Raw genomic sequence first — 19,310 nt, forward strand, 5'->3', positions numbered from 1 at the left:
ATAAGATATTAAATACAGAAACGAGTCCATACAGAATGCAATTAAAATTACAGATAGGAACAGGGCAGCAAAACCAGTACAGAATATTCCTTGTCAGGGCGTATGGCCCTGGCACTGTAGAGAAACTTTGTTACTATTTCAGTTATTTCCCCATCTGGGTTGTCAAGCAGAAATTGAACCTTAAAATCATCAGAAAACTCTGAAAGTTGGGCTAATATAGGATGTAGAAGATCCCGGTGTGGTGCCAGATAAAAAGAGCACTGGAGAAGAACATGGGAAACAGTTTCAACTCAGTCCATCAAACAAGGACAACACCTGCTATGATAAGGAACCTCATGAAATCCACCAGATAAAATGGCTGAAGGAAGAATATTAAATTTGGCCAGAGAAAAGGCTCTACACAAATTGGGAGCCAGGAGGTGGTAAAAGTATACTGCTGAGAGACTTACATTAGAGACAATCCCCAAGTTTAGGGGAGAACAAGTTCTATTAGCAGAACTATAAAGAGTTTGTAACTCTAATCCCCAAAGACTGGATTTTATTTTTGAGAAGGCCCTCAGACTCAGAAAGCAGGGATAAAAATTCTATAGATAAGTTCAAGGGACTTATTTTAGCTTCAATACAGGCTGACCAACTAGAGTTGGCAAATTCAGAGACAGAGGAGGTAGCCGTGTTAGTCTGTAGTAGCAAAAGCAAAAAGAGTCCAGTAGCACCTCAAAAGCTTATGCTACAATAAAGTTGGTTAGTCTTAAAGGTGCTACTGGACTCTTTTTGATTTTGCAAATTCAGATAATAAATGATCCGTATAACTAGGGGGATCAGAATTAAAACGGAGTCTCAACCAATATTTGATAGTGTGAAGCCATGCCTTGGTGGCCAACTGATTCTGAAATTAAGCAACTAAGAAATCAATTGTATTTGTTTTAAACAGAAGACATGCAAAAGACATTAAGCTTTATGAAGTAGAAACATTTCAAACATGCAAATAAACCAAGTTGTTTCTTGGCTTATTACTTAAGGAACCAATCTGAAATGAGAATGATAACAGGAATCAAAAAATCAGATGGAGTTACATCAGCAATTTATTTCCTTTTTTCACAATTATACAGAAAAGAAAATTTAACGGAACAAGGAATGGGAGATTATATTAATGATACGTTAATTCCAAAGGTTATGCCAGAAAATGTTTTTAATCATAATATTACAGCACAGGAGATTTCACAAGCAATAAGAAAAACAAAAAAAAACAAATAAAGCTCCAGGCCTGGATGGATGAACAGCTATGTATTATAAACGTTTGGAAGTAGAACTGATACTGCCACTACAGAAAGTGATGACTAAAATAAGTGAAAAGGTTTTGCAGGCCAGCTTCAAGGCGGAGGGAGGAGAGCCAGACAAAAACACACAGACAACTATGATGGAGTTAAAAGAGGCCACAGCTTCATTGATTTACAGTTCAAGGAGCGCTGGCGCCGCATACGAGCCAAGTGCTGAGGGGTGGGGACTGCCTCCCTTACAAGGGCCAGCAGCGGACCTGAGAGGAGACTGAGCCTCCCAGGTCCACAGTCCTCTCCTCGCCCAGCCGGCCTGCTCTGATTGGCCGGCTGCACTTTGAATCTGGGCGGCAGTGGCTGCCCTGCTACCCCAGGGAGCCAACGCCGCCTTCCAATATGGTGGCCGCCATGCCGTCCTGCCCTCCGCCCTCCCCCACGGCCTGCAACTGAGCTCCCCCAGTTAAGTCTGAGGAGCTGGCATTTACCTGCAACCCGGCAAAAGGTTCACACAACATTAATTCACAAAGAAGGAAATGACCCAGTGCTGCCCCAGTCACATAGACCGATTTCTTTATTGAACATGGATTGCAAATTGTTCACTTCAATACTGGCAGAAAGTTTAAGAAAATGTGTAATAAAAATAATACATCTGGACCAGGCAGGGTTTGTGCCAAAGAGATATATGAAGGAAAATGTTTGATTTGTAATTGATGTGATGGAATTGGTGGAAAACAGGGCCACAAGATGGCATTTATGTTTTTAGATGCTGAACTTTTAAATAAAAAATAATAGAAAATTTAAATTGTAGCTCTAGATTTGAGAACTGGATACCAGGAATTTATACAAAGCAAAAAGCCAAGGTTTTAATTAATAGAGCATTAACAAAAAGACTCCAAATTGAGAAGGGGACCAGACAAGGCTGTCCACTAGCAGCACAATTATTTATCTTAGCAATGGAAATTTTTGCTTCAAAATTAAGATAAGAGTCTAAAATTAAGGACTTAAAAGTGGATGATGAAGTGTTCAAATTTTTTTTATAGTTTTTTTATTTTCAATATCTAACATACAACTACTACATACATACATACCCTACAAAACAGTAACTACAAAAGACTACAATAGCACAAGGGGTAGGAAAGAAGAGAGAAAAAAGAGAGAGGGAGGGAGGGGTGGAGAAAAGGGGAAGGTACCCTACAAACACTAAACACTAAACACTACATTTCTGTTTTCCCTTCATACTGCCATTATTCAAAAGTTAAAGCTTTATATTATATTGATGGAGTGGTTGACCTTACTAAATGCAAATTACAATTTAATTTCAAGTTAGATTTTTCTTCCCCTCCTGGGTCCCGGACGGAGTTCTCTCTGCGCAACTGCAGCCGCAGTGCTCGTTTCCTCCCCCTCCCCCTCAGGCTTCTCCTTTTCGTCTAGCTTGGTGCACTGGAATTCTGGGTTCCTGTCCTCAAAATCCCTTAGTTGATCTTCTGATAATATCTTAAAGGCTTGATCTTTATGGGTGAACCAGATTCCTTCCGGAAATAACCATTTGTACTTTATTCCACGTTCTCTCAGAAGAGCTGCGAACTTTTTATACTTAAAACGTCTTTTCCGGACTAGAAATGGGACGTCTTTCAATATCTTAATTTTGTTGCCCAAGAAGTCCAAATCCGCATTGTATGAATTGTATAGGATAGTGTCCCGGATCCTCTTAGATGAAAAATCGATGATGATCTCGCGCGGCAACTGACGCTTCATTGCATACATTTTTTTTTTTTTTTGAAAAATTTTTATTGGGTTAGAATCCATTATTTCCACATTTACATTCAATTTTCCCCAATTTTTTCATCTCTAACCCCCTCCCTTTCCCCCCCCTTTTTGTTGACTTCCAACAGCTTTCCAACCCTTTATCCCCTTTCCCTTACTTTTATTAGCTTCCTCTATCTAAAACAAATATATATTCTCCATTATTCTAAGCAGTACATCCTTAACTATTTTTAACATTATATGCCCAAACTGTAAGCCTTTGTTTCCATCTTAGATAAACAATTTATCCCAATTTTTCAATTTCAGGTATTTCTATATATCATAAACCATATAGATCATACATTCGTTTATATCAAACAATTTGACTTATTCTCTATATATATTACTCATTCTATCTTTTTATAATAGTTCTATATATATCTCCTCACGTAGTCAATCAATTTGACCCATCTATATCTTCAGACATTCAGTTTGGTACAAAACTTGTCAGAAAAAAAAGAAAATATTGTTAGTTAATCGCTCCTTATATTTAGTCCTTATAATTAATTATTTTCTCTATGTTCTGTTTGTTAACCTATATATATCTATATATATGTCAATCTATTAATCTGACTGCTTATTAATTCACATTTATCTCTTCTCCCCCCGGTAAAGTCTCCCCCCTCTACTTCAATACTTCAGTAGTTCTCAAACTGCCACAGTTTTCCTCCCACCTCCCATTTCTTCTCCAGGTATTGTTTCAGCTTCTCCCAGTCTGTGTTGAACTGCCCTGAGTCCAGATCTCTCAATTTTCTTGTCATCTTGTCCATTTCAGCCATATACAGCAATTTGTAAGTCCAATCTTCAATAGTTGGCACTTCTTGTACTTTCCATTTTTGCGCATACAAAAGTCTAGCTGCTGCTGTCATATAAAATATCAACGTCCTGTGTTGGGCTGGAATTCCCTCCATTCCCAAGTTCAGTAGCAGGAGTTCTGGGTTCTTATTAATTTGAAATTGTAAAATTTCACTCATTTCTCTTATTATTTCCCCCCAGTACTGCCTGGCTACCTCACACGACCACCACATATGATAGAGGGAGCCCTCATGCTTCTTACATTTCCAGCATTTATTAGAAGTATTCAAATTCCCTAGCGCAATCTTCTTTGGTGTCATGTACCAACGATAGATCATTTTATAAATGTTCTCTTTGATATTAATACATGTCGTTGTCTTCATTGTAGTTTTCCACAAGTATTCCCATGCCTCCATTGTTATTTCTTTATTAAAGTTTATAGCCCATTTCACCATTTGTGTTTTAACTATCTCATCCTCGGTATACCACTTCAACAGTACTTGGTATACCTTGGATATTCTTTTCTTATCTTCTTTAAGAAGGGTCTGCTCTAGTTCCGAATTCTCTATTCGTATACCTCCCTTTACAGAGTCCGAATTATATAAGTCTCTGATCTGTCTATACTGGAACCAATCGTAGTTAGGTGATAGTTCCTCTTGTGTCTTTATTCTAAGTTTGGATGCTTCAGTTTTAGTTATTTCTTTATACGTTAAACATTGTTGTTCATTATCAACAGCTCTCGGGTCTATCACCTCATATGGAACCACCCACAAAGGGGTTCCTTCTTGTAGATAAATTCTGTACTTCTTCCAGATTATGTCTAGACTTCTCCGAACAAAGTGATGCAGGAACATCGAGTTGACCTTTACTTTGTCATGCCATAAATATGCGTGCCATCCAAATATTTTTTTATATCCCTCTAGGGCTAATAGTTTCTTGTTCTTTAATGTCATCCATTCTTTCAACCAAACTAGGCAGATTGCATCATGATAAAGTCTCAGATTGGGCAGTTGCATTCCGCCTCTTTCCTTTGCATCTTGTAAAACTTTCACTTTCACTCGAGGCTTCTTGCCTGCCCAAACAAAATCTGATATTTTCCTCTGCCATTTTTCAAATTGTTTGGAGTCTCTGATGATTGGTATTGTCTGTAGCAAAAACATTACTCTTGGTAACACATTCATCTTAACTGCTGCAATCCTGCCCAACCATGACAAATTCAATCTATTCCATTTAATCAAGTCTCTCTCTATCTGAGTCCATAGTTTTTCATAATTGTTTTTGAATAGATCTATGTTCTTTGCAGTTAATTCGACTCCCAAATATTTCACTTTACTTGTTACTTCACAATCCGTTGTTTCCATTAACAATTGTTGTTTCTGCTTAGTCATATTTTTGCATAATATCTTTGACTTCTTTTTGTTAATGAAGAAACCTGCCAAGTCTCCAAACACCTTGATCTTATCTATCACTCTTGGCATGTTCTCCAATGGATCCTCTACAATTAACATTATGTCATCCGCAAATGCTCTGACCTTATATAAATAGTCCTTTATTTTTATTCCACGAATTTCATCATCTTGACGTATTTGTATCATCAGAATCTCCAATACTAAAATGAACAACAATGGAGATAACGGGCAACCTTGTCTTGTTCCTTTACTTATCGTCAATTTCTTGGTCAATTCATCGTTCACCACAATTGCTGCAGTCTGGTCTCTATAAATTTCCTTAATTGCTCTGATGAATCTTTCTCCCAATTGTAGCTTTTCCATAGTGGCAAACATAAAGTCCCAGTTTAAATTGTCAAACGCTTTTTCAGCGTCAACAAAGAAGAAACCAACCTCTTTGTCACAACGCTTGTCATAATATTCAATAGCATTGATCACTGTCCTTAAGTTGTCTCTTATTTGTCTGTCTGGCAAAAAGCCTGCTTGTTCCTCCTCTATGACTTCCGAGAGCCACCCCTTCAATCTCTCCGCCAATATCTTCGCAAAAATTTTATAGTCATTGTTGAGTAGCGATATAGGTCTATAATTTTTCACGTTAGTCAGGTCTTGGCCCTCTTTTGGGATCAATGATATATTCGCTTCACTCCAAGTTTCTGGAATCCTTTGATCCCTTAAAACCCCATTCATCACCTCTTTTAGGAATGGTGCCAGTTCATTAGCCATTGTCTTATAGAATTTAGCCGTAAGTCCATCTGGCCCTGGCGCCTTTCCTAGATTTGCAGATTGTATTGCCTTACTTATTTCCTCGTCAGTTACTTCACTATTCAACTTATTTCTCCAAGCTTCCGAGATTTCTGGAAGTTTGGTTTTCTCCAAATATGACACTATTGATACTTTGTTTACTTCTTTTTTATTATACAGCTTAGCGTAAAATTTATAAAAGGCTCTACTAATGGTAGCCTGCTCCAAATACGTTTTGTTATCTTCGCAAATTTTATTTATTATCTTCTTTTCCCTTTTCTTCTTCAATTGCCATGCCAGGTACTTCCCAGGTTTATTAGCACCCTCAAACGCTTTTTGATTCAGTCTTTTGAGATTCCACTCCAATTCTTTATTGCTCATTGCTGTTAGCTGTTCTTGAAGTATTTTAATTTCCTGGTATACCTTCTTTTTCCCTGGTCTCTTTTTTAGCTGTATTTCTTTGGCTTTTATTTTCTCCTCAATCTCTTGTCTTTTCTCCTCTTTCTTCTTTCTTGCTCTACCATTTAAGTCCATTAGTATGCCCCTTACAACCGCCTTGTAGGCATCCCAAACTTTATTGGTTGGTACTTCTTTATTCACGTTGTATTGTATAAAAAACTTTGTCTCTCTTCTCAGTATTTCCATATTCTCTCTTTCCTGTAACAAGTCCTCATTTATTCTCCATGCTTTCCTTTTTCTCTTTTTTCCAAATTTCCACATAATTGGGTTGTGATCTGAGCCTACCATAGGCATTATTTCTACCTCCTTAGTCCATAATACTAAGTCTTTTGAGGCCCAGATCATATCAATTCTTGATAATGTAGAATGCCTTGCAGAATAAAAAGTAAACTGTCTGCTTTTAGGATATTCTCTCCTCCATACATCTTCAAGAGTCTCTTGTTGAATCAACTCAAAAAAAAGCTTTGGTAATAGTCCTCTTTTCTTTTGTGCCGTTGTAGTCTTTTTGTCTAGTTCCAAGTCTGTCACTCCATTGAAGTCTCCAGCAAGAATTATCTGGTCGTATGCAAGATCGTCTAAATGCTTCCTTAAATCCTCAAAGAAGCTTTCTTTTGCACCGTTAGGTGCATAAAGTCCGACTACCAACACTCTCTTTAAATTCCAAATACATTCCACTGCTACAAATCTAGCTTCCACATCTCTCATAACAAATTTTGGCTGTAGCTCCTCTTTTATGTACAACACCACTCCTCTTTTTTTCTTGTTGGAGGCCGCTACATATTCTTTGCCCAATTTTCCAGATTTTAAATATTTTACATCCTGCTTTCTGATATGGGTCTCTTGCAAACAAACAATGTCACATTTTTGTTTTAGTAGCCAGTGAAAAGTATTTTTCCTCTTATTCGGTGAGTTTAGTCCATTTACATTCCAAGATAATACTTTACACTCCATACTCATGATCTTGTTGGTAAGTCTTTTTCATTGTCCTTAATAAATCGCTCCATCTCTCGCTCAGATCTGATGCGTTTTTTGGCCCCTCCAAACTCAAAGGACACTCCTTCCGGTAACTCCCATCTGTACCTGATTTTCATGTCCTTCAAAATCTGAATTAGCACTTTATATTTTTTCCGGTCCAGTAACACTGATCTGGGCAGTTCCTTCATTATAATAATCGTCTTGCCATCAATCTCCAATGGATCTTGAAACTGTTTTGTCACAATCCTCTCTTTCATATTTCGTGTTGTAAACTGCACAATCACATCTCTTGGTAGTTTCCTCTGGGTTGCTATTCTCGAATTCACACGGTATGCCACATCTAGGATAGCCACAACTTCCTCCTCCTCCTTCCCCAGGTACTCAGCCAACACCTCAGTCATCTGTTCTTGCGCTGACTTTCCTTCCACTTCTGGCAAGCCACGAAAACGTAGCTGCTTCTCCATATGTTTAGTTTCTGCAACTGACATTCTCCCCTTCACCAATCTCATCTCTATTTGTTGCGTGTCTGCTAAATTCTCCATCGCGTCTTCTACTGTTTTAACTCTCTGCTGCGTTCCTTGTAATTCACTTCGTATTGTTTCCATACCTTTTTTCACTTCTGACAGCTCCGATTTTACTGTCTGTGTAACCTCTTTAACCTCTTTTATCAGCTCCAATTTCGTGTCCTTAAGTTCTTTAATCATATCTAAAAGTTTTTTGTCCAGGTTTTTATCCAGGTTTTCTATTGCCGATTGCCACTCTTTTTTTGACATCGTGGGGCTTGCTTTAGCTCGCTCCCACGAATCCGCTCTCTTCCTTAACTCCGTGGCGTAAAATTTAACGTTTTTCTATTTTAAATGTCCCGGTCTTCTTATAGAAATTAAATTTTAAAGAGTCCAAAATGTCGGGCGTCTTTTCTCTATGGTTTCTCTATGATTTTGTAATCCAAGATGGCCTACTTCCTCTTCCGCTGAAGCCGCGACCCTTCCCCTTTCAAAAATGGCGATTCCCTACTTCCTGCCCTCCAGCAAGGGCCGCTTCTCTCCAGCCACTCTATTGTTATTACGCACTTCCTGTCTCCCGTCTTCCCACAGCAGATCTCGCGATGGTGTCTTTTTCTCACAGCTCCAAAGCCACAGGTATTCAAAACAATAGTCCCATTTCTTTAATAACTTCTTTAAACTTAGTCTCTTTTTAAATTCAATTCCTGCCGAGTCTTCCCCTCCTTTTCACTAGTCTGTTGCAGTTTAAAAATCTACTTTTTTTCCTCTCTGTTTTTATCAATCTGTCCCGTCTCAGAAGATAATGATCTTTACCTTCTCTTCACTTTTCTCGGGTTGTAATCGCTGTTTCGATTTTAAGTTCTCCTCTCAGCTTCTTCCCCCAATCGATGCTTGGGTATGTAGGTCTTATGCCAGCCGAATTGGCCCCAAAACTGCCGCAGAGATTATAGCCGACCCGTCGCAAGGTGGGACCTCAAGGATCGGGGGGAGACTCGTTGTGTAGAGCCCCCCCTCGTCCGAGATCTAGCTCACCCTAGGGTCTTGAGCGTTCTTTTCCTACTCCCCGCCTGAGAGCAGTCGGCCGCGGGCTATTTTCACCCCGCTGGCCGGTTAAAACGGCAGTCCGGTCAGCTCCGCAAGTGGAGCTGCGTTAGACCTCCATGGATCCCAAACAGGAAGTCCCTTCATTGCATACTTTGAAGTAGCCCGACGGGCTTCCAAAATGGCGCTTTTAACTTCTTCTTTAGTTGCCCTCGCGGGTATCGCCAATAGTTCCGAGACAAGACCCCATAAGTCCTCGTTTTCCTCTTCTTTCACATTCCGGAGGCGCAAAATTGTCTGTGTTCGTTCCACTTGTAGCCCGATCAACTGATTCTCCACCAGTTTAAGCTCTTTATTCGTAGCCTTCACGAGTGACGCACTTTCCCGAGCAGACTTCTCTGCCCCCCCCGCTGCTTCCTTGATGGTTTTCACTTCGCTCTCAAGTAAGCCCACCCTTTGATCTGTTTCATTCAGCTTGTCAACAAAGGGTTTTATAGCTTCACCAACCGCCCTCCATACAATTTCCTCCAGCGATTCTCCCTTTAAGGCAGCCGAAACTGACTTGCCAAGGGCAGGACTTTGTTTTTTTGTTGCCATTTTTGGGGGGGGGGCGCCAACCAAATTTTGAGACTCAGCAAAGGGGAAGAGTGAGCCTTCTTAGCTTCAGATCTCACCTCTCCTTCACGTACGCTTGTAATAACAGAAGGAATTCGCTTACTTGTAGGCTCTCGCCTAGTTCTGCTCTTTGCCGTTTCTCATGGCCTGGCAGCACTCGAGGCGCCGCACACGTCCGCCGGCCTCCGTAGGGACAAACGGGCAATTAACCCCCCGCATTGATTCTGGGGGGCTCTTCCCGCAGCGTCCCGGACCCAGCCTCCCTCACTGGGAGTTTTGGGGCTAATCTTCGCAGATCAGCCGCCCGGACAGGGTGCTCGGCCGCTTCCTCTCGAGCCAGCGAAGAGGAGCGTCCGACATGGCGGAGAAAATGAAACCGAATCGATGAAGTGTTCAAATTGAAATGTTATGCTGATGTTGAACCCACACGAGACATGATGTCATGTCATGATGTCACCTTGCAAGATTTGGAACCTTTTTGGGATTTAAAGTCAACAGGAAGAAAATTAAAAATTTTAACAAGGCAAGAAGGGGAAAAAAATGAGAAATGTCAGGATGTGAAACAGCAAAAAACTCACTGAAATATTTGAGCATAGATTTAACAGGACAAAAAGAATCATTATATAGAAACAATTATGAAGCAATTTGGAGAATTCAAAATGATCTTGAAATATGGTCTGAATTAAAACTGTCCTAGATAGGAAGAATTTCTACAATCAAAATGAATATTTTACCGAAAATTAATCTCCCCCCCCCCCGCAATTGTTACCAATCAGTATACAAGATAAGACATTGAAAACTTGGCAAAGACAGATAAACCAATTCATCTAGAATGACAAAAAACCAAGAAAAAGGTTTAAAGTGTTACAAGATGAAAAAAGAAGAGGAGGCCTGATGGAACCAAATATCAAGTTATACTATTAAGCAGCTGGTCTGGTTTAGATTACAGACTAGATTAAAAACCCAAAGGACAGACTAATAAGATTAGAAGTGGTTGATTTGACTGAAGGGCTGCATAACTACCTTTGGATGAGGAGATGAACAAGGATACAGCATAAAAGCCATGTGATTAGAGACAGTTTGATCCAAATCTGGCATTCAGTAAAAATGAGGATAAGTCCATCGACATCTCCGATAACGTCATCAATTGATGCCTTTTGTGACAAGAATTTGAGAAAAACCAAAGATCTTATAACAAATCGAGATATGATTAACTCTCAAGGGAAGATCAAATTGTGGCAAGAAATTAGTGATAAAGGCAAGAAAATGTGATGGCTGATATACCTTCAGGTGGTCTCCAGATTAAAGGAATCTCTTAAGGATTATAGAGGCCAATTAAGGGATCTGACTGATTTTGAGAAGATAATTACTCAGCAGAAAATCACACCTTGGGCCAAATCTATGAACTTTTACTCCAATATGATACAGAAACAGAACAAGGTAAAACTTGTATGTCAAAATGGATGCAAAATTTGGGTGAAATTTTGTGGGAAAATGTATGGAGACAGGGCATAAATTTCACAGCAAATCAAACACTGAGTGAATAATTGGGATGTTTTTTCAATGGTACATTACCCCAAAAGATATTGAAAAAATTGATAAGAAGTATGTAGGGATGTGCTGGAATTGTAAGGAAGCAGACGGTTCTTTTTTCATTTGTGGTGGACATGCAAAAGAACTAAAAACTTCTGGAAAGATACACATGCTGAGATCCAGGAGATTTTAAAAATTGATTTTGCTATGAAACCTGAGACTATGCTGTTGGGAATAATACCAGACAGTGCTGACAGAACACTACAGAAATTGGTTGTTGTGGATTTTCCGGGCTGTATAGCCGTGGTCCAAGACCACGGCTATACAGCCCAGAAAATCCACAACAACCATCGTTCTCCGGCCATGAAAGCCTTCGACACTACAGAAATTATTTAGATACCTGCTGACGGTGGCTAGAGTAGCAATGGCAAGCAAACGGCAAGATGAAGAATGCCCAAGCAGAGAAATTTGGAAAGATAAAATGTCAGAATATGCAGTAATGGCAAAACTGACAAGTTATATAAATAGGAGACCGATTAAGGAATTTGAAGAAATTATTTTGCTTACAATAGACAAAATCTGGAAAGAAGTACATGGAATACGATAAATTAGCTCTGTTAATTTGAATATAATCATGAGTTCTGATTATTAGAAACTAGTGAGATGTTGTTTGTTTCAGTCTCAAGTTTTCGAGAGGGAGAATGGATAAGTATGCTACATAATGAAAAGATTATAGATATAGATATAGATATAGATATAGATATAGATATAGATATAGATATAGATATAGATATAGATATAGATATAGATATAGATATAGATATAGATATAGATATGTCTTCCAATTTGATCAATGTAAGATAATTAGTAGAATATAATCTATTATAGACAGTATTGAAATGTTGTTAAGAAGTTAGTATTGAAATATGGCTAATAAATATATAAGTAGAAGGCTGGGATAAGACGAGTGAAAGTAGGTTTGAATTCTGTACGCATTGTTTAATTGAAAATATGTATTTTAAATATTCTCAAAAATCATTTCAACATTCTTAAATGTTATAAGAATTTTGTATCCCAACAGTCCTTGTAACATAATATTATTTTTTAATGTTCTGTTCCCCTTTCCTTTTCATTTCTGTATCCCCTTGTTTATCTTAAAATAAAATTAAAATTTATTTTTAAAAAAGAAGAAGAAAGCTTGAGGACACCAGTGGAACTTAAATAGTAAATAAAAACTATAATTTTGTATTTCTGAGATTATTTTAGAATTTGAATGAAGTTAGTCAGTTGGGCATAAAAATACCATTGGAACAAAATTCACTTTGTTTCCTGCAAACTTTGCAAACCAAATTATTCAGGAGCGCTTTTACATTCAGGCAATAGGGCTGTGCTGTAAGGAAATCATTCAGAAAGCTGCCTGGGTAAGGGTCAGGAACTGCAGACGATGCTACTGGGTACCGTCTGTGGATTTAACTATATTCTTACTGGGTAGTGTTCACATTATTTAATAGGTCATATCAAATTACTTATGTTTCATTTCAACCATGTTTCATCTCTGTATTCTTGTATTTGAATTGTATGCTTCTTTTTCAATTTCTGCCATATATACACTATTCTGTTGTTTATTGAATGTCCTAGCTGTTGATTGCATGGATTCACACTGTGTAATCTGACATGGGTCTCAGTGAGAAAGATGGACTATAAATAACATAAATAATATAAAATGTAATATAAAATATAAATAATATAAAATATCCCACAATTCTGGGGTCACTCGGGCAGTCGAGGGGGGGGGGTAGTTTTGAATTTCCTACATTGTGCATGGGGTTGGACTAGATGACCCTAGAGGTCCCTTCCAGCCCTACAATTCTATGAGTTCCTTTGGAGCTTCCATGGGGCCATCAGGGAGGCAGAGATATGCTTAGCATAATGGCATCGTGTGCTAATAGTAATGTCAACCTTAGATGCTAGACTCAGCTTTTGTTTTTAAATAAATTTTTCAAGAATAATTTTTCAAGAGGTGAACATAGTGGAGAAGGCACAGATTTCAAATGATTTCGCTTTTCTCTCCATAGGAAATCAGTGACAATGAGATTTTAGAATTGGTGCACAGTGCTCTTGGAAGGATGACCGTCATACGGCAGATTTTCCCTATGTCAAGAGAAAACAATCAAAGGTGTATGAGGAACAACCACCGGGTATCTTCACTCCTCTGTGATCCACAAGAAGGTTATCTTCAAATGCTACAGGTCAGTTGCATATCTCAAGCCTATGTGATATTTGCTTTGTTTGTGGCAGTTTTGCAGAATCACTGGAAAATTAAAAATGCAAACAGAAACACTTAAATCTCAGTGCACTCGATTTACAGAGTATAGCACCCAATTGTCTCACTTTTTCTTCCAGTTGTTGAATGCTTTTCATTTGAAATTGCGGGTATAATTATTATCAGCTAATTTTATTGGCTCCTGCTAAATCCGATTAGAGAGTCACTTTGTACAAACTGAAACCCAGAAGTTCTTTCTGTTCTTCTGCCATCTATGTCAGGCTATAGATGACAGGCTATGACAGATAGATCCCTGTACCATTGCAGCAAGAAATCCAGGCTCTTGGTTAAATGGCTTTATTCAGAAATCAGATCATTTCCACAGATATGTCCATAGGATTACTCAGAAGCAAGGTAAGCATCGAAGCAGTAAGAGCAAGATTGACAGGAATAGTGACCTGTGGGAAAATCCTTCCTCTTAACCCACATGTTTGCTCCTTCCCCCTCCCAACAGTAAAACAGGACTTTTGGCGCGAACTCATCCTGAGAATGTTTCACATATTTGTACTACCAAGTCGAGACACTGAGAAAGCCGGAGATCAAAGCTGAGACACAGCAGTGCATGGGAGTGAGCAGTACACAAGGTCAGAAGCACTGAGAGCTTCTACCGTCCATTGGATAAGGCACCTGCAGCTTCAATAAGCCTGTGAAAGGAAACAGTTACGGCACTGGCAATATGACATCAAGTTACAGCATGAAACATTGGTTCAGAACAACAGGTCTGCATTAAGTATGGCATGGATGAGGCACAGACATGACAATCTATTGGCATGTTTAGACATGTCATAAGTTCAAATTCCTTTCTGAAGACAAGAGATCAAATATAGGGTTTTTTGAGACAAGATGAACTGAAACTGCTTACCTAGTAATAATTGGAGGATCCTTTTCGTAATGAGAATTGCCTCTCATTATGATAGTTTTTGACACAGCAAACTTAAGTATGGTTTGTATAGTTTTCAGTGTTCAGTGTTCTAGAACTTTCCTAAACCCATTGACAGTGACCAGTGAAGTTTTGACAGTGATGTTTTGAAAAATCATATCAGACATGAGCAATAGCCATAATAACCATGGTTTTAAGAATCATTTTTAGTGTGTCTATAGAGAATACGTTGTCCCGGGGCTGGAAAAAAAGGAGAAACACTGGGGGTGAGGAGAAGTAAAAGAATAATTTTTCTTTTAGGTTGTGGTGTGCAATCCATATCTGGGATTCAGGGAAAAACCTGGGTTTTGCTGATCTGGCTAAATCTAGCTTTCTCAAATGAAGTCAGTCTGGGAACCGTGATCCAGACCGCCACATATATCCATGTAAATCCAGGAAACATGGCTTCAGCCTCTGGCTGGCTCCTTCTTGGACTTCTCCTGCCTTTTCCCAAGAGTGGAGAGGCAGGAGGGAAGGGGGAGTGAGGCAGAGGTGGGAGGGAGGGGGAGGGAGGCAGGGCGGGAGAGTGAGTGGCCAATCTGTGCCAATTTGCACCACTCTGTCCTTGTCTGCCTCGCTTCTGTGAGAGACCAGTTCACCTAAGTTGCAAGTTGCAACTGTGTCCCTTGTTTCAGTTTTGTTTGGAACATTATTCCCAAACAATTGGGACTTCATTCTCTGGCTTAATGTTGGTCCCCTTGATTCACTTGGGCTCTTCTTGCTTCAGTTTGGTTTGAATGGAATTCTCTATTTTAACATCATTCTCTGGTTTGAAGTTGGTCCCCTTGATTCACTTTGGTTCTGGGGGGGATTCCATCCATTCCCTTACTTCAGCTTGGTACTGCTGGGCTTCCTCTTGCATCTGGGAGTGTGCCTTTGGCCCCTGGCAGGCTTGCCTCTGTGTGTTTCTGCTTGAGAGCCTGCTTGGAAATGTTTTCCCCATAGGAAACAATAGGGAGTGGCTGAGCAGCTTGTCCAGGGGGCAGTTGGTTTGGCGAGGGCTTCAGTTTGCTTTCTTTGGGGCTTTCTCTGGGCTGAAGTTGCATTTGGGATTTTGCCTTTGGCCACTGGCAGCCTTGCCCCTGTGCGCTTCTGCCAGAGAGCCTGCTTGGAAATGTTTTCCCATCAGGAAACAATGAAGAGTGGCTGGGGTCACCTACTTCAGGGGCCCATAGAATTGGGCCCTGGGGTCCAATATTCCTGAAACTTGGGTGGTCTTTATAGGACGTTCAAGGGTATGTTTCCTACAAATGTGGTAGCGTTTTCATGAAAAATGCCACCCTCGGTCTCCCGGATAGACCCCAGATAGTTTTCTCCTTAGGGAATAATGGTGAATGCTGGGGGGCACCTTCTTCGGTGGTCCATAGAATTGGATCCTAAGTCCAATCTTAAGAGGGGTCTTTAGAGAACAGTCAGGAGTATGTTCGCTGCAACTTTGAGCCCCCTGAATACACTCCCAGCCCCCTGAATACCGCCCAGAGCATTTTCCCTTCAGGGAATAATGGCTGAATAAATCCCAGATTCTCTGTTCTGCCATGCTGGCATCATGAGAGCAAGAACAAGTGGAGAGGAGGGGACTAGGGGCATAAAATGACACAGGCCTGGGCTGCTGGTGCCGGGGGTGTGTGTGTGCTGGATAAGCCAGCTAGTTCCCTTGTTTGTGTTTCTTTTTGGTTTGGACCTCCCAATAGCAGGCAGGCATGGGGCTTGCCTCACAGGGCAGCGGCTTGTTTTCCTTAACAGCACCAATCAGATCCCAAGGGGACAGAGACCTTAGGTGATGAATTCACTCTGTTGGCAGGAAAGGGGAATACTACCAATGCACAAGGTATGTGCATCTCCCCAAACCCCACCCTGTAGCTATCTGGAAAATGGCATTCTCTCCCTCCCTGCCAATCTAGTCTTCACAAGGGGCGACCCCTCCTCTCCTATCAGCCTTGGAAACATTTGGAAGGGAAACTTCCATCATAGGCTCCAATTCAAAAGACACTTCCCTGGGAGTAAGCACTGAAGAATAAAATGGGACTTATATCTGAGTAAATCTGTTTAGGAGTGCTTCCATAGTCTTTCAAAGCTCTCTCTTTTTCTGAGTCAAATGGCAAACATTTACTTTCTCCCCCCTTTCAAAAAGAATCCTTCCTGCCCCTACAGCAAAAAGGAAACTTATGGGGAAAACAGAGGTCTGTTTGTGGGGGAGGGATTCAGCCCGTCATTCTGCCTGCCTGCTCTTGGCTGATGGGGAAGATTGACTGTGAGAATGCCCCATTTTGCAGTGGAACACTGAGCATTATAAGTATTTTTATTACTCACTTCCTCTTGCTCTCTCCTCTCTTTGGAAGCTTACTATTCTTTAAATTAATATTTTCTTATTCTTATTTATTTATTATAATAGATTTTTATTTTTTTTTTTTGAAAAATTTTTTATTGGGTTAGAGCATTATTATTTTTACATTACATTCAATTTTCCCCTAATTTTTCGTTTCTAACCCCCTCCCTTTCCCCCCCTTTTGTTGACTTCCAACAGCTTTCCCACCCTCTGTCCCTTTTCCCTTACTTCTATAAAATTCATCTGTCTAAAACAAATATACATTCTCCATTATATTAAGCAGTACATCTTTAACTCCTTTACTTATTATACACCCAAACCGTACGTCTTTAGATAACCAATTTATCCCATTTTCCAGTTTTGAATATTTCTATATATCATAAACCTATACATCGTAAACCATAAAAATTTCCCACATTTAAATCAAACAATTTGATTTATTCTCTATATATTACTCATTTCATCTTTTTATGGTAATTCTATCTAACTTATCACATAATCAATCAATTTAACTCTTCTATGCATTCAGTTTGGTGCATATAAATCTTATCAAAGAAAGAAAATATTGTTAGTTACTCAATCCTCATGTTTAAACCTTATCATTAATTATTCTCTATCAATATTCTATCACTTAATCTTTACATATCTATATATATCTCGATCAATTAATCTAACTGCTTATAAATTCACATTTCTCTTCCTCCCCCGGTAAAGTCACCCCTCTCTTTTATACTTTTATTATACTTCAGTAGTTCTCAAACTGCCACAGTTTTCCTCCCACCTCCCATTTCTTCTCCAGATATTGTTTCAGCTTCTCCCAGTCTGTGTTAAACTGCCCTGAGTCCAGATCTCTCAGTTTTCTTGTCATCTTGTCCATTTCAGCCATGTACAGCAATTTGTAGATCCAATCTTCAATAGTTGGCACTTCTTGTACTTTCCATTTCTGCGCATACAAAAGTCTAGCTGCTGCAGTCATATAAAATATCATCGTCCTATGATGGGCTGGAATTCCCTCCATTCCCAAGTTTAGCAGCAGGAGTTCTGGGTTCTTATTTATTTGAAACTGTAAAATTTCACTCATTTCTCTTATTATTTCCCCCCAGAACTGCCTAGCTACCTCACACGACCACCACATATGATAGAGGGAGCCCTCATGTTTCTTACATTTCCAGCATTTGTTAGATGTATTCAAATTCCCTAGCGCAATCTTCTTTGGTGTCATGTACCAACGATAGATCATTTTGAAAATGTTCTCTTTAATATTAATACATGTCGTTGTCTTCATTGTAGTTTTCCACAAGTATTCCCATGCCTCCATTGTTATTTCTTTATTAAAGTTTATAGCCCATTTCACCATCTGTGTTTTAACTATCTCATCCTCAGTATACCATTTCAACAGTACTTGATATACCTTGGATATTCTTTTCTTGTCTTCTTTAAGAAGGGTCTGCTCTAGTTCCGAGTTCTCTGTTCGTATGCCCCCTTTTGCAAAGTCCGAGTTGTATAAGTCTCTAATCTGTCTATACTGAAACCAATCATAGTTAGGTGATAGTTCCTCTTGCGTCTTTATTCTAAGTTTAGATACTTCAATCTTAGTTATTTCTTTGTACGTTAAACATTGTTGTTCATTATCCACAGCTCTCGGATCTATCACCTCATATGGAACCACCCACAAGGGGGTTCCTTCTTGTAGGTAAGTTCTGTACTTCTTCCAGATTGTATATAGACTTCTCCTTACAAAATGATGCAGGAACATCGAGTTGACCTTTACTTTGTCATGCCATAGGTATGCATGCCATCCAAAAATTTTTTTATATCCCTCTAGGGCTAATAGTTTCTTATTCTTTAATGTCATCCAGTCTTTTAGCCAAACTAGGCAGATTGCATCATGGTAAAGTCTCAGATTGGGCAGTTGCATTCCGCCTCTCTCCTTTGCATCTTGTAGAACTTTTACTTTCACTCGAGGCTTCTTGCCTGCCCAAACAAAATCTGATATTTTCCTCTGCCATTTTTCAAATTGTTTAGAGTCTCTGATGATTGGTATTGTCTGTAACAAAAACATTACTCTTGGTAACACGTTCATCTTAACTGCTGCAATCCTACCCAACCATGACAAATTCAGTCTATTCCACTTGATCAAGTCTCTCTCTATCTGAGTCCATAATTTTTCATAATTATTCTTGAACAAATCTATATTTTTTGCAGTCAGCTCAACTCCCAAATATTTCACTTTACTAGTTACTTCACAGTCCGTTGTTTCCATTAACAATTGTTGTTTCTGCTTAGTCATGTTTTTACATAGTATCTTTGACTTCTTTTTGTTAATGAAGAAACCTGCCAAATCACCAAACTCCTTGATCTTATCTATCACTTTTGGCATGTTCTCCAATGGATCTTCTACAATTAACATTATGTCATCTGCAAATGCTCTAACCTTGTATGAATAGTCCTTTATTTTTATTCCTCGTATTTCCTCATCTTGTCGTATTTGTATCATCAGAATCTCCAATACTAAAATGAACAACAATGGAGATAACGGGCAACCTTGTCTTGTT

The 19,310-nt window shown here is 39.3% G+C and overlaps 1 protein-coding gene across 1 annotated transcript in view; it reads left to right on the forward strand.

Annotated features, from left to right (window-relative positions):
• GRID1 (glutamate ionotropic receptor delta type subunit 1) overlaps positions 1-19,310 on the forward strand; it is a 1,143,434-nt gene that overhangs the window by 865,888 nt on the left and 258,236 nt on the right. The window contains exon 6 of the mRNA XM_054982944.1: positions 13,263-13,436. Within this exon, the coding sequence (XP_054838919.1) occupies positions 13,263-13,436 (174 nt within the window). The remainder of the gene's footprint in view (positions 1-13,262; positions 13,437-19,310) is intronic.

The sequence above is a fragment of the Eublepharis macularius genome, chromosome 6 (genome assembly GCF_028583425.1).
Source record: "Eublepharis macularius isolate TG4126 chromosome 6, MPM_Emac_v1.0, whole genome shotgun sequence".
Classification (NCBI taxonomy): Eukaryota; Metazoa; Chordata; class Lepidosauria; order Squamata; family Eublepharidae; genus Eublepharis; species Eublepharis macularius.